Source organism: Rhinopithecus roxellana, chromosome 1 (genome assembly GCF_007565055.1).
Source record: "Rhinopithecus roxellana isolate Shanxi Qingling chromosome 1, ASM756505v1, whole genome shotgun sequence".
In the NCBI taxonomy this organism is placed as follows: domain Eukaryota; kingdom Metazoa; phylum Chordata; class Mammalia; order Primates; family Cercopithecidae; genus Rhinopithecus; species Rhinopithecus roxellana.
In genome coordinates this window covers 26,217,672-26,244,170 of record NC_044549.1, presented here as the reverse complement: position 1 = coordinate 26,244,170, position 26,499 = coordinate 26,217,672, and the positions used below count along the sequence as shown (strand labels likewise).

At 35.7% G+C, this 26,499-nt stretch overlaps 1 protein-coding gene across 2 annotated transcripts in view; it reads right to left on the bottom strand.

The window, feature by feature from the left end:
- Nucleotides 1–26,499, bottom strand: part of ALCAM (activated leukocyte cell adhesion molecule) — a 213,081-nt gene that overhangs the window by 4,073 nt on the left and 182,509 nt on the right. Inside the window, exons 12-15 of one of the 2 annotated variants that reach the window (XM_030940482.1) lie at nucleotides 25,383–25,515; nucleotides 23,441–23,479; nucleotides 23,035–23,152; nucleotides 1,260–1,372 (exon numbers count right to left, since the gene is read on the bottom strand). In XM_030940482.1, coding sequence (XP_030796342.1) covers nucleotides 1,285–1,372; nucleotides 23,035–23,152; nucleotides 23,441–23,479; nucleotides 25,383–25,515 — 378 coding nt within the window. In that variant the 3' untranslated portion in view covers nucleotides 1,260–1,284. The remainder of the gene's footprint in view (nucleotides 1–1,259; nucleotides 1,373–23,034; nucleotides 23,153–23,440; nucleotides 23,480–25,382; nucleotides 25,516–26,499) is intronic. The other variant, XM_030940492.1, reaches the window with a different exon arrangement.

Sequence of the window (26,499 nt, the reverse complement as noted above, 5' to 3'; positions counted from 1 at the left end):
ATCTCATAGTTGGTTTTTATTATTCAGAGGATAATGATTATTTTGAGGAGGGAGGTGGGGAGACAGGTAAGTTTACATTCTTCCAAAAACACTTTCTAAGTCACAGAAGTTTCCTTTTGAAAAACTGTTCCTGTTTTGAGAGGATGTGGAGAAATAGGAACGCTTTTACACTGTTGGTGGGAGTGTAAATTAGTTCAACCATTGTGGAAGACAGTGCGGCAATTCCTCAAGGATCTAGAACCAGAAATACCATTTGACCCAGCAATCCCGTTACTGAGTATATACCAAAAGGATTATAAACCATTCTACTATAAAGACACATGCATACGTATGTTTATTGCAGCACTGTTCACAATAGCAAAGACTTGGAACCAACCCAAATGTCCATCAATGATAGACTGGATAAAGAAAATGTTGCACATGTACACCATGGAATACTATGCAACTGTAAAAAAGGGCGAGTTCATGTCCATTGCAGGGACATGGATGAAGCTGGAAGCCATCATTCTCAGCAAACTAACACAGGAATGGAAAACCAGACACCGCATGTTCTCACTCACAAGTGGGAGTTGAACAATGAGAACACATGGACACAGGGAGGGGAACACCACACACTGGGGCCTGTTGGGAGGTGAGGGGCTAGGGGAGGAACAGCATTAGGAGAAATACCTAATGTAGATGATGGATCGATAGCAAACCACCATGGCATGTGTATACCTATGTAACCTGCACGTTCTGCACATGTATCCCAGAACTTAAAGTATAATAAAAAGGAAAGCCGGGCGCAGTGGCTCAAGCCTGTAATCCCAGAACTTTGGGAGGCCGAGACGGGCGGATCACGAGGTCAGGAGATCGAGACCATCCTGGCTAACACGGTGAAACCCCGTCTCTACTAAAAAATACAAAAAATTAGCTGGGCGAGGTGGCAGTCGCCTGTAGTCCCAGCTACTCAGGAGGCTGAGGCAGGAGAATGGCGTGAACCCCGGAGGCGGAGCTTGCAGTGAGCTGAGATCCGGCCACAGCACTCCAGCCTGGGCAGCAGAGCAAGACTCCGTCTCAAAAAAAAAAAAAAAATAAATAAAATAAAATAAAATAAATAAATAAATAAATAAAAAGGAAAAAAAAAAAAAACAACAAAACCTCTCTTCCTGTTTTGAAAGCTGTAATTATGAAGCATCTTAACGTAAAGGCTTTCATCTTTAACGATGTTTCCTACTTGCTAGGGAATTATTTCTATGAAACTCATACAGACTACTCACCTGGACAACTAGGACAGTTTCTCTCTTAGGCTTCAGTTTTGTGATTGTTTTCTTCTAACTTTTTGTTTTCTTCCATATTACCGAGGTCCTTGTTTACATGTTTTGATGCAGTCCTGTAAGAGAAATAAACTTCATCACATTGACACATACATGTTCAACTTTTATATTTAATTTAAAGATTTGAATTCATGTGTCTTTGAAAAGCAAATGTTTCACAGCAAACCACTAGGCAAAAGTTTCATCTGTGAGCCTTGACTGATAACAGAGCACATTCTACTGAAATAAGCTTGGTGATGGGTTTGCAGTAAATGTATGCTTAAAGAAAAAAAATCAATAATTTTGAACACAGACTATACAGCACTTTGTTGCATCATGTTTTTCGCTAGGTTATTTTTCTCTCCACTTTCTGGGAAGTAACTCATTTGATAGTATAAATTTTTGTTCTAAGTGAATTTTCTGCAAAAAAATTTCTTAGGACATTTCATGAAGGCCTTTTCCCTTTTGGTGTTCCCTATCATGTATCCTAGTTGAACCAAAGCCCTATGTCTATCTTTATAGATTCTGTTTTACTGAATACATCAGCAACAAGATTATTGAGACCAAGTTTATGACAGAAGACAACCGAAGCTACAGCAACTCTAACATGGCTAGTTCTCAAATTATGGTCCCAGACCAGCAGTATCAGCATCCCCTGTGAACTTGTGAGAAATGCACATTCTTGGGCCCTACAGAACTACAGAAACAGAAACAGAAACTGTGAGGATGGGACCTGCAATCTCTGCTAACTCCTCAGATGATTCCACTGCCTGCCACAGTTTGAAAACCAATGCCTTAGCAGCTACTATGATTACCCATGCCTAGACTCTATTCGTTAAGACATGAAATCAGGTTTTCTTCATTATACAATTAAGGTTTTGTAGCTAACTAGGAGAAATCAGAGCAAATGGTAGCTGTATGTCCAAGAGTGCATCCTTCCTCCCTCCCTCCCTCCTTCCCTCCCTCCCTCCCTCCCTTCCTTCCTTTCCTCCCAGCATCCAGAATAAGAGACAATTGCAGACCACTATAAGCCTTTGCAGGGCTTACACTGCCCAAAGGCTACTACAACCTGAATTCTCACATAATAGTTTTACCTGCTATTGTAATTTGTACATAAATGGAATCATCTCACATGCATTCATTTGTGTTTGCCTTTTATGTAAACTCAACCTTAAGTTTGTGACATACATGTATAATGGTGCATATGATTATAGATTGTTCATTCTCATTGGTCTATAGGATGTCATAGGGTGGATAAACCATAATGTATTTATTTTACTGGTGATTGCTATTCTTGCTCTTTCTTTCTTCTGGAATTTCAATTTTATACACAACTTATACATTGTGTGTAGACGTCTCCACATGTTTCTTATGCTCTTGTTGGTCTTGGTTGTTCTTTTTCCTCTCTGTGCTTCAATCTGGGTGTCTTCTATTGCTATGTTTTCCAGTTTCCTTCTCCTGTGCTCTGCTGTGGCCCATTTGTGTTAAATTCATCCACTGTAAAGTTAGTGTTTAATATTATATCTTTCGGTTCCAAAACGTCAATTTGATCCCTTAAAATCAAATTGACATTTTGAAACTGAAAGATTTAATTCTTTTTATCTTCTTAATTATTGCATTTCAATTCTCTCTTCTTTTTATTTCTTTTGAGTATCTTTTCTTACACATTTTCTTATATATTATTTGTAGTTATTTTCATTGCCTTATCTATTAACTACAATATTCAAATAATTCAGTTGTTTGCTTATCCTATTTATTTTTTCTCTTGATTATTGATTGTATTTTCCTGACTCTTTGCATATCTTGTCCTTTTATATTTTGCTGGCCTGATCAACAAAAGAACTGTAGAGACTCTACAGAATGCTATTTTCTATCAGATACGGCTCCCCCTTTCCTTTGTCAGGCTGAGGGGCAGATTACCACAATTCTATCAGGTATTGACCTATGTTGGAGCCCCACTGCAATGTTAGTAAAATTTGGTCTACCTTTGGCTTGCTCCTATTCCTAAGGCATGGTTCTTTCGGGCTTCTAATTGACATCCTAGAAAGTATCCCTTTCTTCAGCTCTAAAAATGCAGAGAAATCCAGCTTTTCCCTTTAAACTCTTAGCTCAGTTCTCCATCCATCTGCCCCATGAAACACTGAGATGTGAGAAATCTTGTTTTCTTGACTTGAACATAAGATCTTTGAGAATAACAGCCATGTTTTATTTATATTTTATCCATAACACATAACACTGTGACTAGAACATGGTAGGCATCCAACAGATCGTTATTCTATTAAGTTGAACTGACATGATCATAAAATGTCTATTTCCTTCTACTATTCCTTAATATATTAGTGCTCACCAATATGAAGTCCATACCTACCCAGCTGCTTTTTTTATAAGCAAGTGGACAGAATAGTACATTGAAATGACAGAACTTGAGTAATTGTTAATCCAACCTTTCCAGATAGTTCTGTACACAATTATATGCATAAACATGTCTTTGATTATTGTAATAGCTACTAACTCTATATTCTAATAACTATAATTTCTATAAATCAGTAAGAATTGTGGCAATTTTTAAAAGCCACATAATCCCCAAAATCTCTTCTCTCCTTTTTTTCTTCCCCTTGTCTTCTTTCACCCTTCTAATTTTTTTCTCCATTCCATTCCTTCTTTTTCTACTTCTCCTTTTGCTTTCTCTTTTTGTCTGTTTTCTTTTAAACTCATTTCATTAACTTTCACTCCTTTCATCTAAAGTAAGAATTATAACTTGTTTGGAGCAAGTAGACAGTGATAGATAAAAAAGTCAACATTCAGTAAGTAAATCCTAAAAAATGAAATAAAATAAATCAACAATGTAATACATGAGGACAGTGACTACTATAATATAAATTGCATATAATTAATATAATATAAATTGCAATTTTAATTTATTTCAACTTGCCTTGACTTGTATGGTAAGAATAAAGCCATATCCTCATTAAGTGTGCAAATGATTACATAACCTTGAAATAAAGCATGGACTACAAAGAGTTATGTTTTGAGTAATACTGAAAAAAAAAAAAAACAAATTGTACTTTGTTAACGCTTATATTTATAACAATTATAAACCCTCAGAAAAGTACAGAATGAACTATTTGACTGTATTTGAGAGTGACAAAAATAAGATAGAAATTGAAAGAAAATTTTACATGACTTTTCCTCTGAGGGCACTTCTCAGTTTGGGAGGTATGGACTAAGTAGAACAAAAGCTGGAAATCAAGCGGGAAAAATCTTAGAAAGGAGACAGCCACAGGGTGGCAAGAATTCCAAATTTGTGTACAAACTATGATAAGCTCCTTGGATGACCCCGTGAATAGCGTATGTGGGAGAAATTTCAAAGAGCTTAGAGGGAAGCAATACCAGAAGGCTTAGAAATCTGATAGATCTTTAGGCACTACCCGCACAGTTTGGAGTTGAACTTCACCAAGCCAGAAGTGGTTAGTAACACATCAGTCTTTGTATTGAAACTCCAGAAAAACCAAGAAAGACTATGTGTCAAAACGACACACAGGCTGGGCTCAGTTGCTCACACCTGTAATCCAGCACTTTGGGAGGCCAAGGTGGGTGGATCACTTGAGGTCAGGAGTTAGAGACCAGCCTGGCCAACATGGAAAAAGCCTGTCTCTACTAAAATTACAAAAATTAGCCAGTCATGGTAGTGTGTGCCTGTAATCCCAGCTACTTGGGAGGCTGAAGTGGGAGAATCACTTGAACCCAGGAGGGGGAGGTTGCAATGAGCCGAGATAGCACACCTTGAACTCCAGCCTAGGTGACACAACAAGACTCTATCTCAAAAAAAAAAAAAAAAAAAAAAAGAAAGAAAAAAGAAAAAAGAACTAGACACTAGACGCTCATCGTAAGACAGACATGGAATACAAACTGTAAAATTAACCATCACAAGGACAAGGTGACAGTAGAGAGCAATTAGCCAGTAACTTAATTGTCTGCTAGGAAAAACAACTCATATCCTTTAGAAAAATATAACAGAAATTATAATCTAAAACATATCACCCACAAAATCCATTATATAATAAAAAAGTTTCAATATATATACAGAATAGAAAAATGTAACACAAAGTCCAGAGAATGTCCTTAGGTGATGCAGATTGACAGATTTTGGAATCAGCAGGCAAGAATTTTAAGTCAATTATTATAATACCCACTCAATGGCTTAAAGGAGAAGATGCTAACAATGACAGAGCAGATGGAAATATCAGCAGCAAAAAATGTGAACAAAAATAATTATATGACTGAAAACTAGAATATTGATACTGAATGATTCACTAAATGCACTTAACATCAGATTGGAAGTGGCACAAGAAAGCATTAGTGAACCTAAGGAAAAAAATGTAAGTTACAGTTTCTAGAAAACAGAGAGAAAGAAAACAGTAAAATAGTGAGGAGATGGAGTCCAGGGCAGTGGAAAAAAAAAGAAAAGTGAGCAGATCTTCAGTGGCTTGTGAGATGACAGTGAGCAGGCTAACATATGCTGACATGTGTGGATTTGAAGTCAAATAGAAGAGAAAGAGAATGAGGCAAAAATATATTTGAAGAAACAATGAGAAAATTTCCGAGATTTGATGAAGTCCATTAACTTGAGGATCCAAAATGCTCAGAAGTCCGGAAGGAGGAAATGCAAAAAGAAAAACACACTCAAGTAAATCATAGACATACTAACCAAAAGCAAATATAAAAAGAAATATTTGAAAGTGCCACAGAAAAATTGTTCAGGAGAACAATAACATAAATAACAAGTGATGTCTCATCAGAAAAAAATGCATACCAGAGATAATTAAACATCTTTAAAATGCTGAAAGGAAAAGTTTTCAACCCAAAATTTTACATCAGTGAAAAGATCTTTCACTTAAAGGGAAAAGAAAGACATATTAAATTAAATGGAAAGAAAGTAGAAAAAAATATCACCATCAGACCTTTCCTAAAGGAAGCACTACAGGAAGTTCTTTGAATGGAAATAACATCAGATGGGAACTCAGATATGTGAGAAAGAATAAAATAATACATATTGTAGATATGTAAAATATTTTAAAAGACAACTAACAGTTTAATATATATGCTTTATATGCATATATATGTAAAACATAGTTGATCTTTATAATATATGCAGACAAAATAGATGTGACAATAATAGCAACAAAGATAGAGGAAGTTAAAAGGGATTATGCTTCAAAAATCTTAGATTTGGCCAGGCGCGGTGGCTCAAGCCTGTAATCCCAGCACTTTGGGAGGCCGAGACGGGCGGATCACGAGGTCAGGAGATCGAGACCATCCTGGTTAACACGGTGAAATCCCGTCTCTACTAAAAAATACAAAAAACTAGCCGGGCGAGGTGGCGGGCGCCTGTAATCCCAGCTACTTGGGAGACTGAGGCAGGAGAATGGCGTAAACCCAGGAGGCGGAGCTTGCAGTGAGCTGAGATCTGGCCACTGCACTCCAGCCTGGGCAACAGAGCCAAAAAAAAAAAAAAAAAAAAACTTAAATTTTTAACATGAGTAGATTGTTTTGCGTTCTTATTGTAATCCTTATAACAAGCACAGTAAACAAACACAAAGAGGTACAGTTAAAAGGCCAGTAGAGGTATTAAAATGTATATAAAAAACATATATAAAACTTAATTGAGTAATTCAAAAGAAGGCAGGATGGAAAGACAGAAGATACCTAGAAAACAGATAGGGAGGTGGTCTTACATATATAACTGATAATTAAATATAACTTGGTGAACTCTTCCAGTTAAAAGGCAAAGATTGTCAAACTGTACAAAGTAAGCAAGACTCTACAAAACGCTCTACACCAGAGGTTAACAAACTTTTTCTTAAAGGTTTAGACTTGTAAATACTTTAAGCTTGAGGATATGTGGCTTTTCTTCCAACTGTTTTTAATTCTGCCATTATAGCATGAAAATAAAACATGCTATATATAAAGAAATGGGCATAACTGTGTTGCAGTAGAACTTTATTTATAAAATTAACCAACAGCCCGAGGTCAGAGTTTGCTCTCTTACTCTACATGAAAGATGAATTTTAAATATAAAGAGATAATTGAAAATAAAAAGATATACATGTAAATACTACATATACACATGCCGTGTGGCTATATTAACATCAAACAATGTAAAATTCATGGCAAGGCATATTGCCAGAGATAATGAGAAATATTTCATAATTACAAAAGCTTTCATATATAAAGAAGCTATAACAATTGTAAGTATATGTACCTAATAAAAGTATAAAGTAAAAACTGACATAACTGAAGGGAGAAGTAAATAAATATGCAGTCTTTAGTGAATAATTTGATATCACTTTCTCAATAATTGATAAGACGATTACACCAACATTTAATATGTATGATCCTGATGAAGTAAATAGTACAGTTGTCCCTGGTATCTGCAGGGTGCTGGTTCGAGGACCTCTCTTGAATACTAAAATCCACAGATGTTCCAATTGCTTCACTGGGCTAGCTCTCTTGCCATAAACATGTGTTTTTAAGAAAAAGGATAAAAGAACAAGTATTTTCTGTCATTGGACAACAGGTAGCAAAGTACTGTGATCTGTGTGATTTCTAAGAGAAAAGCCACAAGCTGCACTTGATGACAATCCAGGCTTTGTGCTTGGAAGTATTTTCTGGTGGTGCCAAAAATGAGGACCCAAGCAGAAAACAGAGTCTTCACTGAGTTGAGGAGGCAGAAATCACACTTGGCTGGAAGGAGATGATGAAAATTGCAGGAAAGAGGTAGAATTATGCAAAGAAAACAGCATGAGAAATTTACATAAGCATTCCTTTGATTTTTTTCTCCAAGTACTAATTTGGATACATCCATCCAAATCTAGTTTAAAACCAAGCTCCAAAAAAGTTAAGCTGATCCATAAGTAACTTGGCTACCTGCCAAACAAAATTCAAAATAATATAACATCTAGATTTCCAACATCCAAACAAAAATTACTAGACATACAAAGAAATAGAGCAATGTGACCTATAATTAGGAGAAAAAAAGTTAATAAAACCCTACAAATAATTGAATTAGTAGTCAAGGATTAGAAAATAGGAATTACAGAAGATTATAAGAGTTTAAAGGAAAACATTAGTATAATAATAAGAGAAAGAGAAGACTGAAAATAAAGTTGAATATTTAGAACTGCAAAACACAGATCAGAAATGGTAATTTCATGTATGGGGTTACTGGAAGATCAGATATTGCAACTGAAATAAAATCAGTGACAATTAAGTTATAGACATGGAAATTATGCAATATGAATCTTTTCCAAAAAAGCAAAGGTGTTAAAAATTGAGACAGATCTGTGGGACAATTTTGAGAAGTCTAATATATGTATACCAGGAGTCTTATGAAGAAAGAAGGAGGGTAAACAGATATAAAAAAATTGCTGGAAATTTTTCCAAATTTTCAAAAGCAGTGAAAAATAATATCCAATTACTTCTTTTTTCTCCAGAGACGGGGTCTTGCTCTGTTTGCCCAGCTGGGAGTTCAGTGGTACAATTACAGCTAACTGTAGCCTTGGACTCCTGGACTCAAGTGATCCTCACACCTTAGCCTCTATTTTATTTTTTTTCTTTCCAGACAAAGCCTTGCTCTGTTGCCCAGGCTGGAGTACAGTGGTGTAATCTCAGTTCACTGCAATCTCTGTCCCCCAGGTTCAAGTGATTCCCATGTCTCAGCCTCCTGCATAGCTGGGATCACAAGAGTGTGGCACTAAGCCCGGCTAATTTTTGAATTTTTGGTAGGGAGAGGGTTTTGCCATGTTGGTCAGGCTGGTTTCAAACTCCTAACATCAAGCAAGTTGCCTGCCTCGGCCACCCAAATTGGTGGAATTACAAGTGTGAGCCACCCACATGACTGATCTCCTTGTGTAGTTAGGACTACAGGTGTGCATTACCACACCTGGCCAAAATCCAACTACTCATTAAAAACAATACAATCCAGAAGGCAATGGCACATCTTTAAGGTGCTCAATATTCTAAGAAGTATCAACCTAGGAATCTGTACCTATGAAAATATCAAACAAAATTAAAAATGAAATAAGAACATTATCATAAAAATGAAACCTCAGAGAATTTATTGGCGGTAGACATGCACTCCTAGTAATGTCAAACGACGTTTTTCAGAATGAAAGTGATAGACAAAGGTCCAGATCCACTAAAAATAAGTAGAGTGCTGGAAGGAGTAAATAAGTAGATACAAAAGAAAGTTTTATCATAACTTTTAATTTTTAAAACACATAATAGACCGCAGAGCATAAAATAATGACAGTGGGTTGTGAGGCTTAGTACTTAGAAGTAAGATAAATTAACAACAATGGCACAAAATACATGAAGGGGAAATGGAAGTGTATGCTTGTTACCTTCTTATATAACATGTGAAGTGATTTTGTATAATTTAAAAAAAGTAAGTAGGTGTAAGAAGATTTAAATAAACCGTTATTCACCTTAACCTAATCCTAACTGACAACTATAAAACACTACATCCATAAGCCCCCAATAAGTTTTTTTTTCACATGTCCATGGAGTATTCACAAGGAAAAACTGCATGCTAGGCCAAAAAATAAATCTCAATGTACTTTGAAAGACTAAAAGATTATGTAGTAGGTTGTGTTGACAAAAAAGAATTAAATGAGAAATATTTGGAATTTAATACAGGTCTAGTCACTTGACTTCAAGGAAGAAACCACAGAGAAACATTAACTGAATGAATACCAAAATACAACATACCAATGTTTGTGGAATACAGGTGACAGTGCTGAGAGGAATTTATAATTTCAATGCTTGTCTTATAAAAGAAGAAAGGCTAACACTAAGAATCGAAATTTTTATTTCAAGAAATTAGAGAAAAGAGAGAAAGTGGAAATCTAAATAAGAAAAAAGTAGTAATTATAAGAGCAAAATAATAAAAAATAAGCAATAGAGATAAAAAACAAAGCAAAACGTTATTTGAGGTCATTATGAAAATTGATAACACCCTATAAAGACTAAGAAAAAGAAAAAAAAATTAGCAATATCAGATAACAAAAAAGTGTTATCACTATAGAACCCACAGGCATAAAAGGGATAAAAAAATTCTTTTTTTTTTTTTTGCAAAAATGTCAATAATTTAAATGAAATGGATAAATTATTGAGCAACCTGCCAAAACTTATTCAAAAAGAAGCAGCCCTATATCTATAAATTGAAATTTGGCCGGGTGCGGTGACTCATGCTTGTAATCCCAGCGCTTTAGGAGGTTGAGGAGGGCGGATCACTAGAGGTCGGGAGTTCAAGACCAGCCTGACCAACATGGAGAAATCCCGTCTCTACTAAAAATACAAAAATTAGCTAGGTATGGTGGAGCATGCCTGTAATCCCAGCTGCTTGGGAGGCTACGGCAGGATAATCATTTGAAACCAGGAGGCAGAGGTTGCAGTGAACTGAGATCGTGACATTGCGCTCCAGCCTGGGCAACAAGAGTGAAACTCTGTCTTAAACAGAAAAAAAAAAAAAAAAAAAAATAAATAAATAAATTACATTTTGTTTTGAAGCAAGTTCTCATGAAGAAAACGCAAGGTCCAGTTAGTTTCATTATTGAATTCCATCAAACATTTAATGAATTAACAAACTTGGAAAAAGAAGAGGATGGGGCCCTTTTATCGCTCCATTTTATAAGATCCACATTACTCTAGTACCAAAACTTGATGGGAATGTTATAAGAAAATTACAGACCAATATTCTTCATGAACATAGACAAAAGAATTGTTAATAAAATGTTAGTAAATAGTATCCATCAATATATAAAAATTATGATACATCATAATAGACTGAGATGTATTTCAAGAATGCAAGACTGGCTTACCGTTCGACAATCAATGAATGTAATTTACCATATTAACGAGTAAACAATATGATTATTTTAATAGATATAGAAGAATATTTGAGAAAATTCCATGATTTGTGATAAAAACTACTGGTAATCTAGGAATAGTGAAAAAGTTATTCAACCTGATAAAGGATATTTTGTAGTAAAGAATTTGGCTTCATCCAAAGAGAGATCTGACCTTTGTTTTCAGTTGCTGGGAGCCAACATCTAAACAGCTGGAATTTTATGAGTTATACAGGCTTTCTTATCTATGTTGCTTCCTTAAATTATACCTGATAGCTTATGCTAATGTGATGTCTCAGGGCAGGGCCTTCTACACTAATCAGTCTTAGGGTGGGGTAAAATGACACCAGAAAGGCCAATCATAGTTTAAGGAGGGAACTTTGAGCTATGTGATATCAGATTGACCTCAGGAGAAGACAGGCTGGAGGTTAAGTTCAACCAATTAATCATGCCTGTGTAATAAAGCCTAATGAAAACTCTGGACACTAAAGTTTGGGTGAGCCTTTCAGGTGGGCCATACTCCATGCTTTCGTCACACGTTGATGCTGGTAGAACAATGTATCCCTGAGGACAATGGAAACTTCACATTTGGAATCTCTTAGACTCTGTCCTATTTATTCTTCCCTTGGCTGATTTTTAACATAACATTTTCTTGTAATAAATATAACCAGGAATATAAAAATTTTAGTAAGTTCTGTGAATCTTTCTAGTCAATTATCAAACCTGAGGACTGTTTTGGGAAACACCAAAACTTGCATTTGGTGTCAGAAGTAAAGGTGATATTGTGTGTACTCTTCCCTCTTACTTTGTGGTTGGACCCTAACTCCTTGCAGGTGGAGTCAGAATTCTTGGGCAGACTAGGTAATCTGGAGAACTATACCCTTAACTCTGCAGTTTGACTAACTCTGGGTAGGGATATACAGCTAGCATCATACATAATGGTAACTATTGAGCAATTTCCCCTCTAAGATTGGAAACATGCAAAGACGTCCGTTCTGAACAATTTCTATTCAGACTTGTATTGGAGCTGCCTATGAGTGCAAAAAAGCAAGCAAAATAGATAAATGGCACATAAAGAAGATGGGAAGGAGTAAAGTTATCCCCATTTGCAGATGCAATCATTGTTTACATGGGAATCCACAAAACAACTAATATAACTACTAACAAGGTAATTTAGTAAGATGGTAGTATACATTTCAACATAAAAAAGTAATCACATTTTCACATACTAGTAGGAAAAATGAAACATTACAAAATTAATTGCATTTATAATAGCTGCAAAACATATAAACATACAGGAATAAACTTTTAAGGACATATCAAGTATCTACATTTAAAATTTGAAATATTACTAAGAGAAAATTGAAAAGAGCCAAGTAAATGAAGAGATATATGATCATGGATTTGAAGACCAAATATTTTTAGGTTATCAAATCTACCCAAATTTGTTTGTATATTTAAAGCAGTGCTAATGCCACAAAATTTTTTTTGTGGCACAGAAATTTGCAAGTTGCTAAAATTTATATGAACACGTAAAGAAATAAGATCTCTGAAACAACCAGAAGATTATCACAGTGGAAAGCCTCCTACTATTATGGTAAGTTAAGTTTTGACAAATGTGTTAAGACTGAAAGAAAGTCCTTTTGACAAAGTGCTGGAATGGCTTGATAAATAGATATAGCACAACCAAAAACCAAACAAAATCCCACCTTTATCTCACACTAGACACCAAATTTTAGATAGATCATACCCTTAAATGTCAAAGTTTAAAAGTTTCTAGGAAATAACATAGGAAAATACCTTTGCCACTTTGGGATGAGCAAAGATTTCATATAGTAGACACAAAAAGCACTAACATAATAGGAAAAATTGATATGCTGTTCTTCATCAAAAGGAATAATTTCTGCTTATCAAAAGATAGCATTAAGTACAGGAAAACCAGGCTACAGACTAGGAAAAAATGTTCAAATATATCTATATATGTCAAAGGATTTTAATACAAAATATGTTAAGAATTCTTACAAATCAATTACAGAAAGACAAATATCAATAAAATCATAGGCACAAGATTTGAATTGTCACTTCACAAAGGAAGATATAAGATAACTAATACATTTATGAGCTTAAAATTATTAGATCTCAAGGAAATGCAAGCTAAAACCAAAACTATTTATTAATTCACACCTCCTAGAATGGCTAAAATTCAACAGAATAACACCAGATTTAGGCAGGAATGCGAAGGAACTTTAAACTCTCATATGCGACTGGTGGGAGTTGTAAGCAGGATGACTATTTTGGAAATCTGCATGGTAGTTTCTCATAAACAAATGTCTGCCGGAAGATCAAGCAATTCCACTCCTAGGTTTTTACCCAAGAGAACAGAAACATATGGCCAAAAAAAAAAAAAAACCACTTGTATAAAAATGTTTATTTTAGCCATACTATTCAGAGAAGCCCAACCTGGAAACTATCCAGACGTCCAAGAAGAGAATGGATTTTAAAGATGTGGCATATTCTAACGGTTAAACACTATCAGCAATATAAAAAAAGAAGCCACTAATATATGTAACAACATGAATAATCTCAAAAACATGTTAAGGGGAAGAAGCCCAATATAAAAGAGTGCCTTCTCTATAATTCCATTTGTATGAAGTTCAAGATTAGGCAAGCAACCTCTGATCTTAACAACTAGCACAGTGGTTTCCTAAGGAGACAGGAATGATGGGGTTGGACAAAAAAGCAGTCTAATGGAACTTTCTGGGGTGATGGAATGCTCTATATCTTGACAGGAGTAGTAGTCACTGCTATATACTAAATGTTTGTGTTCCCCTGAAATAGATGACATGACCATCACATGATTAAACTATAAAGGTGGAGCCCTTATGAATGAGATTAGTGCCCTCATAAAAGGGACATTGGAGAACTCTCTTGCCTCCTGCCATCATGTGAAGTTACAGCAAGAAGTCACCTCTATGAGCTAGAAAGTAGGCCCTTACCAGACACTAGATCTGCTGGTGCCTTGATCTTGAAATTCCCGGTCTCCAGAACTGTGAGAAATAAATTTCTGTTTTTGTTTTCTTTAAAGCCACCCAGTTTATAGTATTTTGTTATAATAGCATAACAAAAAACCATAACCTGGCTGGCTTTAAAATATATATGTATATATACGGTATATATACCTTTATATTTTATAATTTATAAAATGTACATTATGATGGTTATTTAAAATTTTTCTCATTGGTACCTCTTTTTAACAACCTTAAATATGAGAGAAAATTTAAATTACAGGATCATAGTAAGTTACCGTGCGAAGAAGCACTAAAGGTGATTCTTTAGTCTAAGCTTCAAGGCAGAGAGGGTTCTTAGCCTTGGGGTCTGCAAGCCTGGGTTTTTATCCTCATGTGTTAAGTCTGAGCTCCAAGATCTTAGACAATCCCTCCTCTTAAGCATGCTTGTTCATCTATAAATAGGGAAAACAACAGGATTTCCTCGCAGAGCTGGTGTGAGGATAAATGTGATAGTGTATGTGAAAGCAGCTGGCAGGTGACATGCAGGGCCTCACCAAACTGAAGGTGAGTCAGGGAGCTAATGGCCAAGGCCATAAAGCTACTGAGTAGCAGAAGAGAATTTAAATCTAGGTCTCAACTCCTCATTTTGTGAAATTCCCTTAAGTGCAGTGCCTTCAAAGGGCTAAAGTCACTTTCAAATAAATTTTCAGAAGATTTAAAACCTTTCTTGGTGAGATTTTCCCGATATTCTATACTTGTTTTGAGATCTCAAAAGGGGTAGGGGACTGCTTTGTGGGTATCCCCTAAGTATACCTTTAATTGAACAATGGTACAGTGAGAGAATGGAGGAGGCAGGAAAAGTGAAGGGGGATGACAGTGGTAGGTGCAACCAGTAAATCACAATCTGGTTGGTATCATTTGGAAAAGTTCAATAAAATGCTATAATAGAATTTTATATTTAGAAAACCAAAGCAATACTCAGTTAAAATGATTCACACGTAAAAGAGTACATGAGATTTTAGGTTTTCCAAGCAGGCTTTCAGTTTGTGTAACAAATTGAAAACTCTCTTAGACGGGGTGTAAGGAATCCTTATATTTTGATAGTTAGAGGAGTGTTTTCCATGAGCATGCCTGCCTCACACCACAGAAGGTACCAGAGCTGTTGGTATTTAGGACTGGCATCTTGGCAGTGTAGAGTTACCACTTCTGGCAAACTGGCCATTGACACCTGTGCAGGTATTTAGGGTCATGCCCAGGAGTATGGTTATTTTTTCCCCTTCTTTGGTCACAGCTCAGTAGAAGGAGTCTCCCCTTGGGTCAAGTTTAATGACAAACTAGAGGAGGAGAGCAGGACACTAATCCCCACTGAGAGTTGTCAGCAATTTCTTGATTGAAGAAGGAAATAGAGAAGAATAAATAGTTGCTCTTATTGCTACAACTTACAATTTTATAGCTTTAGAATTTCTAAGACTCTACAAAGAAACTCCTCACTACAATTTTATATCTTTAGAATTTCTAAGACTCTACAAAGAAATAGGGAATGCTTGTGTCTTCAGTGAAAACAGAAAAAATGGCTTTTCCATCTTGGTCAATAGTGAATATGACAGCCATTAGGTAAAAGGCTGGGGGATCAAAATAAATGCAACTATACTGAATATGCATGAAAACAGGATGCCACCTGCATGCACTCAGCATCACAGCTCAAAATGTTTCTTTAGGGCAGATGATGGGACACATACAGCTTGGCTCATGCCAGAGAACGGGATGTTTTTGTTCCTTCACCTTTGGAAAATGTATTTAAAATAAGTGTGATCTTTTCTATAAAAATAAAATGAAATGAATATATAGAGAGGACATTTTGAAATAGGAACACATTATATTTTGATGCAAGCTCTTTCTTCCTTGAGGAAACTGTCAGGTCACACGCAGCAGAAGAGGAGAGGGCCATGGATGGTGCTGCTCTGTGAGTGGCCAGTGACCCTATGATTGACTAGATGGAGACTCCGGCATTTCCACATTATTTCCTGTCAAGTCCCCTCTATTATTTATGGTTTGATAAGATAGTGAGGTATATTCTTTTCTCCCTTCTGGCAGCCTGCCAGGTCATGGGTAGAGCAAGAGAGAGAAGTCAATGTTTGGATTAGTCTGACTTCTCATACAAGTGGAGAGAGACAGGCTGTGTCAGCCCTGCCCTTAAGATCATGCCCTTTCCCCCATAGTACCAATTAAATGCCAGCAGCCAATCAAAGTCAGAGCTAAAATTTTAATTCCAAAAAAGTCCTGGTAAGGGAGAAAAATAGATTTGAAAATACTATATGGAATTTACAATAAGATACTACTTATGATATCTTGAGCAGGTTAACCCCACTGAGACTTAGATACTACAAAATGGGGTTAATGGTATGTACATCATTAAATTGTTGAGGATTTCAGTGAACAATACCAAAAAAAAAAAAAAAAAAAAAAAGAAAAAGAGTAGTTTCTCATGTAGTGATAAATGAGAAAAGTTACTTAAAATGTGCTGTAAGTGGTCCTCCAGCAGCACTATCTTTTCAATTTATTCAGTGATGAGTCCCTCTTCCCTTATGAGAACATATATTTGCTTTTAGCTGAGTATTGACTGGGAAATAAAATTCAGTTAAAATCAACTTTCTTGCAAGATCGTGTTCCATATATTAAGAGACACCAACAGGAAGGATTCTAGAAAGGCTTAATTAACAATGTTAACATAACATTGCTTATTGAGGTTTCAGCGTTGTAGGCAAGTCCTCTTTAGCCCTTCAGCCAATTTAGGATTGTCTCTGTTTTCTTCCAAGAGAGTACTGGAATAATAAAGCATCGTATAAGGCAGAACTAACAAAGGGTATTTCTGACTTTTAGATTTCCAGATTATTTATATATTACACGCTAATTTTCATGAAAATAGTCTTGAGTTCCATAGTTGCAAATGGTAAATCTCTCAGTAAGTTTCCAAGATTTACACAATGACTATTTTGAGATTACAAATGTTTGCTTAACACTTGTGTCCAGTTTAGTTATAGGAAATATGGAGGTCAGAGTCTCTTAAACACAACTAACCTGGAGATTACAGTCTTAATGTATTTGTGAAAAAGTTTGTGTCTACATCACTCTGCCTTTACATTTTTCCTTTAACTTCAGCTCTTTTGATTTTTCATTAGTTCTTGTACTATGAGATATGCAAGACAGGAATAGATCTTAAATAGTAACATTTATCTAATTCCCTTTGAAAACTGGCACAAGACAGGGATGCCCTCTCTCACCACTCCTATTCAACATAGTGTTGGAAGTTCTGGCTAGGGCAATCAGGCAAGAGAAAGAAATCAAGGGTATCCAGTTAGGAAAAGAAGAAGTCAAATTGTCCCTGTTTGCAGATGACATGATTGTATATTTAGAAAACCCCATCGTCTCAGCCCAAAATCTCCTTAAGCTGATAAGCAACTTCAGCAAAGTCTCAGGATACAAAATTAATGTGCAAAAATCACAAGCATTCTTATACACCAGCAACAGACAAGCAGAGAGCCAAATCAGGAATGAACTTCCATTCACAATTGCTTCAAAGAGAATAAAATACCTAGGAATCCAGCTTACAAGGGATGTAAAGGACCTCTTCAAGGAGAACTACAAACCACTGCTCAGTGAAATCAAAGAGGACACAAACAAATGGAAGAACATACCATGCTCATGGATAGGAAGAATCAATATCGTGAAAATGGCCATACTGCCCAAGGTTATTTATAGATTCAATGCCATCCCCATCAAGCTACCAATGAGTTTCTTCACAGAATTGGAAAAAACTGCTTTAAAGTTCATATGGAACCAAAAAAGAGCCCGCATTGCCAAGACAATCCTAAGTCAAAAGGACAAAGCTGGAGGCGTCACGCTACCTGACTTCAAACTATACTACAAGGCTACAGTAACCAAAACAGCATGGTACTGGTACCAAAACAGAGATATAGACCAATGGAACAGAACAGAGTCCTCAGAAATAATACCGCACATCTACAGCCATCTGATCTTTGACAAACCTGAGAGAAACAAGAAATGGGGAAAGGATTCCCTATTTAATAAATGGTGCTGGGAAAATTGGCTAGCCATAAGTAGAAAGCTGAAACTGGATCCTTTCCTTACCCCTTATACGAAGATTAATTCAAGATGGATTAGAGACTTAAATGTTAGACCTAATACCATAAAAACCCTAGAAGAAAATCTAGGTAGTACCATTCAGGACATAGGCATGGGCAAGGACTTCATGTCTAAAACACCAAAAGCAACGGCAGCAAAAGCCAAAATTGACAAATGGGATCTAATTAAACTAAAGAGCTTTTGCACAGCAAAAGAAACTACCATCAGAGTGAACAGGCAACCTACAGAATGGGAGAAAATTTTTGCAACCTACTCATCTGACAAAGGGCTAATATCCAGAATCTACAAAGAACTCAAACAAATATACGAGAAAAAAACAAACAACCCCATCAAAAAGTGGGGAAAGGATATGAACAGACATTTCTCAAAAGAAGATATTCATACAGCCAACAGACACATGAAAAAATGCTCATCATCACTGGCCATCAGAGAAATGCAAATCAAAACCACAATGAGATACCATCTCACACCAGTTAGAATGGCAATCATTAAGAAGTCGGGAAACAACAGGTGTTGGAGAGGATGTGGAGAAATAGGAACACTTTTACACTGTTGGTGGGATTGTAAACTAGTTCAACCATTATGGAAAACAGTATGGCAATTCCTCAAGGATCTAGAACTAGATGTACCATATGACCCAGCCATCCCACTACTGGGTATATACCCAAAGGATTATAAATTAGTCTACTACAAAGACACATGCACACGTATGTTTATTGCGGCACTATTCACAATAGCAAAGACTTGGAATCAACCCAAATGTCCATCTGTGACAGACTGGATTAAGAAAATGTGGCACATATACACCATGGAATACTATGCAGCCATAAAAAAGGATGAGTTTGCGTCCTTTGTAGGGACATGGATGCAGCTGGAAACCATCATTCTTAGCAAACTATCACAAGAAGAGAAAACCAAACACCGCATGTTCTCACTCATAGGTGGGAACTGAACAATGAGATCACTTGGACTCGGGAAGGGGAACATCACACACTGGGGTCTATCATGGGGAGGGGGGAGGGGGGAGGAGGGAGGGATTGCATTGGGGAGTTATACATGATATAAATGATGAATTGATGGGTGCTGACGAGTTGATGGGTGCAGCACACCAACATGGCATAAGTATACATATGTAACAAACCTGCACGTTATGCACATGTACCCTAGAACTTAAAGTATAATAAAAAAAAAAAAAAAAGAAAAAAGAAAAAAAAAAAAAAAAAAAAAAAAACATTTATCTTCCGGTAGAACTAAAAACCATGTTTGGAGGACAGGGTGGAGAGAAATGGAAAACATAGTAGAAAGTAACCACTGAAGTATCTCTAGTTCTTCAGTGCTTTTCCACCTGTTAAACGACTAGATATAGGGTGGACTAATTAATGCCTTTTCCTGACTCTGATAGTTAATACCCTACATACATGGAAAAAAATCAGAGTCATCTATTCTTGTCATCAAAACATCTTCAGTTTTTTTTTTTTTTTAAACAAAAAATTTCCATTGGGAAGTCATATGGATTAAAGCAGCAAAAGAGCCATGAGTCCTTACTCCTAAATGAATATGTCATTTCACAATAGAAAAAGAACACTATTGCTAAGTCTTTCTTGCTCCATATTCTATTTTTGAAAATTATAATAAAATATGTAGCTTCTATTAGTGGAATAACGAGTGAATGATGGCTGAATAACCACTAGGTATATTAGCAAATGTACTCTTAAATTTTACTAGAAATAAAAGACTGTTTTTCTTATCTCTCTCCAGTGACTTTTAAAATTATCAGTGCAAAGAATTTAGCTAAATGTTGCTAAAATTTCACAGCTTTGCTAGCGTATCACAAAAATGGGCTTAGACATTCTTAACTTGAAAGATCTTATTTATGAATCTGAATTTACTCAGAATGAGCAGCTTGAAGGGTTAAGAGACTAATTCGTATTCCAAAAATGCTGGCTTATTTCAGAAGGCACAAGCAAGGAATAACTAATCAGGAATGCAAAGCACTTAGCAAAACTGAAGTATTCCACACATTCTTAATAAAAAGCCTTGATGCTTTGGATGAGAATTGCAACTTATTACTTTGATTGCCAATAATATCAACTCTGTCAGAGTTAGTGAACTTTTCAATTAACAAAGGAAACAAAGGAAAGAACACATACACACATTTTATTCATAGAGGGACAAATGATGTCTGACGAAATACTGGATGTTGGTGGTGCTCCAAGAATTTAACATGTATTTGACCCTAATGTAGAGAATTATAGTTTTTTTTCTTTTTTTTTCAGCTAATTTTCAAGATACAAGGAGATTTTATGTTCATTATTTTAAGAAATAAAATTACTGTGGAGTGAATCAGAAGTCATAATAAAATGAAAACACCCTAGAACCCAAGCTGTTGGATTTGTGAGTAAGTTATCACAGATTATAAAGGGAGGACAAGATTTGAATATCAGGAAACCTGTACACATAGGAGAACTTCTATAAAATGGATGTTGCCTCTGGGCAACTGTCTGTTTTTCCTTCATTTACATAGCACAGGTCTTCCAACTTTTCTATAGATCCCATGAACACAAACCCATGTGAAGTGTTTATAGATAAAATGTTCATTGAGAAAAAGAACGTATTTGTTATCAAGTTGTGATAGTTAATTTTATACGTCCACTTCACTGGGTCATGTGGTACACAGACATTTGGTCAAACATTATTCTGGCTGTGTTTGTGAGGGTGCCTCTGGGTGAGATTAACATTTGAGTCAAATCAGTAGGCTAAGTAAAGCAGATTGCCCTCCTCTATGTGGGTGGGCCTCATTTAATCAATGAAGATAGGAATGGAACAAAAAGGCTTAGTAAGAGGGAACTTCTCCTTACCTGACCACTTGAGTTGGTACAATGTTTTTTTCTTGCTTCCAGTCTGGGACGAAAACATTAGTTCTTCCTGGGTCTTAGCCCATCTGGGTTTCAGACTGGAACTTAAACCTTCCTGGTTCTCAGGCTTTTGGACATAGACTGGAACTACACATTAACTCTACTGTGTCTCCAGCTAGGAAGCTGTCAGGAACTGCAGACCTTGGTACTTCTCAGCCTCCATAATCATGTCAGTCAATTCCTTATAATAAATCTTTCTTTGTACACAGACACACATACACACACACACCCTCTACTGGTTTGATTCTCTGGAGAATCCTGACTCGTACACCAAATATTGGTGTGGGCTGCTTAAGACTAAGGAGAGAAAGGCCAAGATGAGGAGCAGTTGTGCCATAAGGTGAGAGTGGGCATCATGCACATCAGTGACAACACACAACAGGAGAAATGTTTTTGCCTTATGTGGAACAAAATAAAGCACAGTGAGATAAAGTATGGCCTACCCATTAAACACAAAGATTCTAAAACATCACTGCCTTAAATCAAATAAAAATTCTGTGCCTTCCAAGCTATGTAACCTTAGGAAAGTCATTTAGCCATTCTCTGCCTCAGATTTTTCAAACGTAAAATACGAATAATAATGGTATGTACTTTATAGATGTGCTGTAAGAGCATGCTCATGCTGCTATGTGACTTCATCATTTCAGAGCTTCTGCCTCCTTTGGATGGCAGCTCCATTTGAATATTACTTCATTGGAGTTGGCATCTTTACAGGGTGAGATCATGGGTCCTGATTTAAATCTGATTTTTCTTTTGATTTTCTTTTAAATCAACTTTCTTATGTTTTTTAAAGGGGACATATCAGACATAAGGAAAATATAAAATGAAGTACAAAGTTCCATTAGCTATAGACATCCCATTGCAAAAATTAATTTACTCATTTATAAGATAAGGTGGTTTAAAACCTGTGTTTGAAACTAGCAGCATGCCACAGAATCACCAGTGAAACTTTTTGAAAGTGCAAATGCTGGAACCCCACTCCTATCAATTGCATCTGAATCTAAGGTTGGGAGTGAGATGATGAGAAGTATAAGGCATGTGTGTATGTTAAGAATCTTTATTAGTTTATCAAATTTTCCTTATAAACCACATTAGATAATTTGTAAGGTTCATACTATCTGTAATATCATATAACTAATAATGTTTAACATCTCTAAAGAATTTTTAAAGTAGTCTTGGTACTTTGACTAATCCATTTTTAAAAATTCAAGTTGACATAATGACATGTTTTTCTCTGAAATAGACTCTCATATGGATCAAAGTCAACTAACCAGAATATGGGAGTAATAACAATAAGATATTCCTACCTCAGTAGCAGTTTTATTGCTAGCCAGACGTGTCACTGCAAAGACCTACCTGGCAGTCCCTACAAGATAGATGTACTAGGTGCTTTTAATTAATCTTCTCCAGTCTCAACCAAAAGGTCTATGGTGGTTGACCTTTAGGAAGTATAGGCTTTAAAAAATTCACTCAAGCACTGAAAAAATCAAATAATTGAATTCAGACTATTGATTGAGACAAATAAAGAGACACGTGCGTGTGAAACAGTATCCCAGGCCACGTCCCTGACAAGGGCAAAGTAGTCAAAATTAGTTGAAACAAAATATATAATCAACCTGATTTGGGGGATACATCTTCCTTATTGTATAAATTATATGCACAACTGGAGTGAGCAAAATTAGTACATTGTATTTTCTCCCAGTGAAATTCAATGAACGATGAAGATCTTTTTTCCACAACTCACTTTGACTTCTTCATGTACAGCCAGTAGACGACACCAGCAACAAGGGCAGCAAGGAGGAGACCAACAACAATTCCCACAATGAGTTTTGCCTGGTCATTCACCTTCTCTCTGTTTTCATCTGCAAAAAAGAAGAAAAGTCCATGCAATTACAGACAATGCCAAGGATTTTCAGAAAGTCAATCTAGCTACTACTTTGTATTAAAAATGACTAAAGCTCACTACGGTAATTAACATGCAAACTTGTGATTTTTAAAGGGTAAAATTTTAGCATTCTTACTATCTTGTCTCATTTGGTATTTTAATTCAAGTCGAAATTGTGGACAGCTAAGAAAATTACTTATACCATGACACTTCATAAATCTTGAGCTGATAGTTAAGGAAGAAGAGTCGGCAGCATAGTACCTACCACTTATCTCGTCTGCCTCATCGTGTTCTGGAATACTTACTGAAATGAAAAATGTTAATATGAAATTAAAAACAAAATTTGTTGATATATGAAAGTCACCTTTACCATTATAGTATGATGTAATAATACTCAAAGATAAAATGTCTATTCTGCAACTAAGAGTAAAAAAAAAAAAATCACACTTAATAAAGTATGACCTTGGCTACAAAGAAATTAATCTTGTTTTAAGGAAAGGAGAGGAGCTACAATTGCAAAGATATTAATCTACCATAGAAAATTTCATAACTGATGGCCTATAGAATTAATCTGAAATCCATATTGATTTTCCCACTATCTACCACCTTTTAATAGTCATTCTTTTTTTAGGGAAACAAGCTGGCACCTAGGAAGTCTATAGTGTGGTGTTTATCAACTTTTCTCAACTTTCCTGCCCTGATATAGGAGAATTCATTGTCTTTCTCTAGTGTCAAGGACTTAGGACTACAGATGTTCTCAAAGTAGTAAGAGTAGAGGTTCAAACTGACTGGGGATACCTCCGAGATTAAGAAGCAACATATATGAAGCTTGCAAAGCTCTCTAAATGACTCTGATAGTGCCATGCTCTTGGTCCATTTTAAGAATTACCACTGTGCTGAATTATTATCTAACATTAAACTTTATAAATAATCTTCAAAGTGCATGGGCATGTATCAGAACTGCCAGTGACATTTGATAAAATGCAGATTCCCGTACCTATCTTCATACATACTAAATTGGCATCTCAGGAGGTGCTCGCTGAATTTGAAAATGACTGTATTAAATGTTGATAAAGTCACTGCAAGGCCTAGAAAACTGAAGCGTAACATTCAATGGGTTAACATAAAAAGAGAAACTTGTGTTCAGGAAGAAAGGGTAGGTTCTCTTTCTAGGTGGGACAAATCAATACTCACTGAATTGCATTCTGAGAAGTCAATGCTCCTATTTTAGAGTTAAATTTGTTTGGTTCTTTTCTCCTGTCAATCCATTAGGCCTTTCTATTCCAGTCATAATCTGTGAGGGACCATTATTTTTTGACGATTATTTTCTCCTAGCTCTTGCTAATTCCCAGCTAGTGTAGTCCTAGCTGCTAATGTCATATACAGGTTTCCAGCTGAATGAAGAATGAAAGTTTGGCAGGTCAGTTAGCATCCTGTCCAGAACTGAGCCTCATTCTAGGCCAGTCCTGATTTAAGGTTGACAAAGCAATAGGAATAACTATAAAATTGAAGATTATGGACAATTTCACATTAAATGACAATTGTTTTTTGAAGAAGCTGTTGTTGGTATTTATGTATTACCCTGATTTCAACATCGACAGATTTTTTCACATTCTCTGAGATAGTTTCGCTTATTTGATTTTTGGCTATAGTTCAAATATGATATGACAAAAGGAACAATTCTGTAAACTAGATTCATGAATTCTAAAATCACTCTTGCTAGTTTGCTAAATGACTTTAAACATGTGGCATTCTAGTACCCTTATGTTGATAAGGGTAGGATAAATACCACAAAGGATTAGAAGGCAAAATAACAGACCAAAGGGAATTAAAAATTTACCAAATTTAAAACTGCCACAAAAATGTTTTAAGATGATCTTTGAATCACCTCCACTCTGAACATAAAGCATGAATTAAATAAGAGAAACTTATTTTTTGTTCTCTGTTGTTTTTGAGAACTATTCCTGTACAGGATAAGGCCTCTGACCCATAAAACATGAAATGATTTAACTGTCAAGACAAGGATAGTACAAGAATGGACACCAGGAAAAAAGAAAAAATAATTTTATGATGATGATACCAAATGCAAAATAAATAAATAAAACTTACCATAATGCAGTACAGGAAGATGGAATTGAAGATTTTAAACTAATGAAGAATAACTTCAAATTTTCTTACTTTTGTAATGCCAGAAATAAAATACTCACTAGCAGAGACATTCAAGGAGTTTACTGTTCTCTCCAGTTGGTTTTCTGCTGTGCAAGTTAATGTAACATTCTCTTCAGGGGAAATGATAATTTTACTATAATACCTGCCATTGATATAAGGAGATTCCTCTGTCTGGAAAAAGAAGAAAAAAGATGGGTTTAGAAATGCAAATGGATTAAAAAGCATAGGAAAGAGTAATAATGAATGTAATAGGATAGGTGTGGGGCTCTGTAGGGTATTCTGGTGTTCAAAAGCTATGTAAGATCATAGATCAAGACCCACGTATGCAAATATCTACAAAGGTTAGTAAATCCATAATGAAATTTCTGGGTTTTTGTGAATTCTAATAATTAAGTTAAACTCTTATTTTTAAATAGAATCTCAGGTTTGGTCAATATTTTGGCCTGATGATACTTGTTTCAAAATAATTGGTGACTATTTAATGACCAATTTTCTGTCAGTAAATATGTAACTTTAATTATTTATAAATTTAGTCACTGTTCTTCACTGTGGGAATTAATTCCTTTATCTTAAACCATTATATCAAAGTACGTATGTATGTATAATTTGCTCATGGGTACATGAAACCATTTTTTTCTGAAGTTTTCTGTTGTAAATACAGAGGATGGATGATTTTTCAGTGATTGCTGTCCATCTAATGTTTGTGAGGTGTTAATGAGGGTAATCACTGCATTTAATTCCTTCAAATATAAAATACAATTTACTTTAATCTCATCCCTAGGATTTGACTCCTAAACCCAACATGGTTGAGGCAAATGATGTACTTGCACTCATTTCTTGGTCAACTTATGAACTCATTCCCTACATTTTTCTCTTTCTATACTGTTTGCTTTCTCCTCAACTACATGGTAAGTGCCTTGAGGACAAGAGCTAGTCTCGTGTTTTGGGTATCTTCTAGTTGCTGGGGGTGGAGGAGGGGCAGAGACATCTTGTAGTTGTAAAATAACAGATTCACCATAAATCTGAGAGGGAACAAATAAAAGATTATGGATGCATCAGCACAAACCTAGAACAAGAAAAATAACGTATCACCCAGTGGGCCAGAATCAATCTTTCTCCTTGACAATGAAAGATGGCATTATTATTTTTATCCTC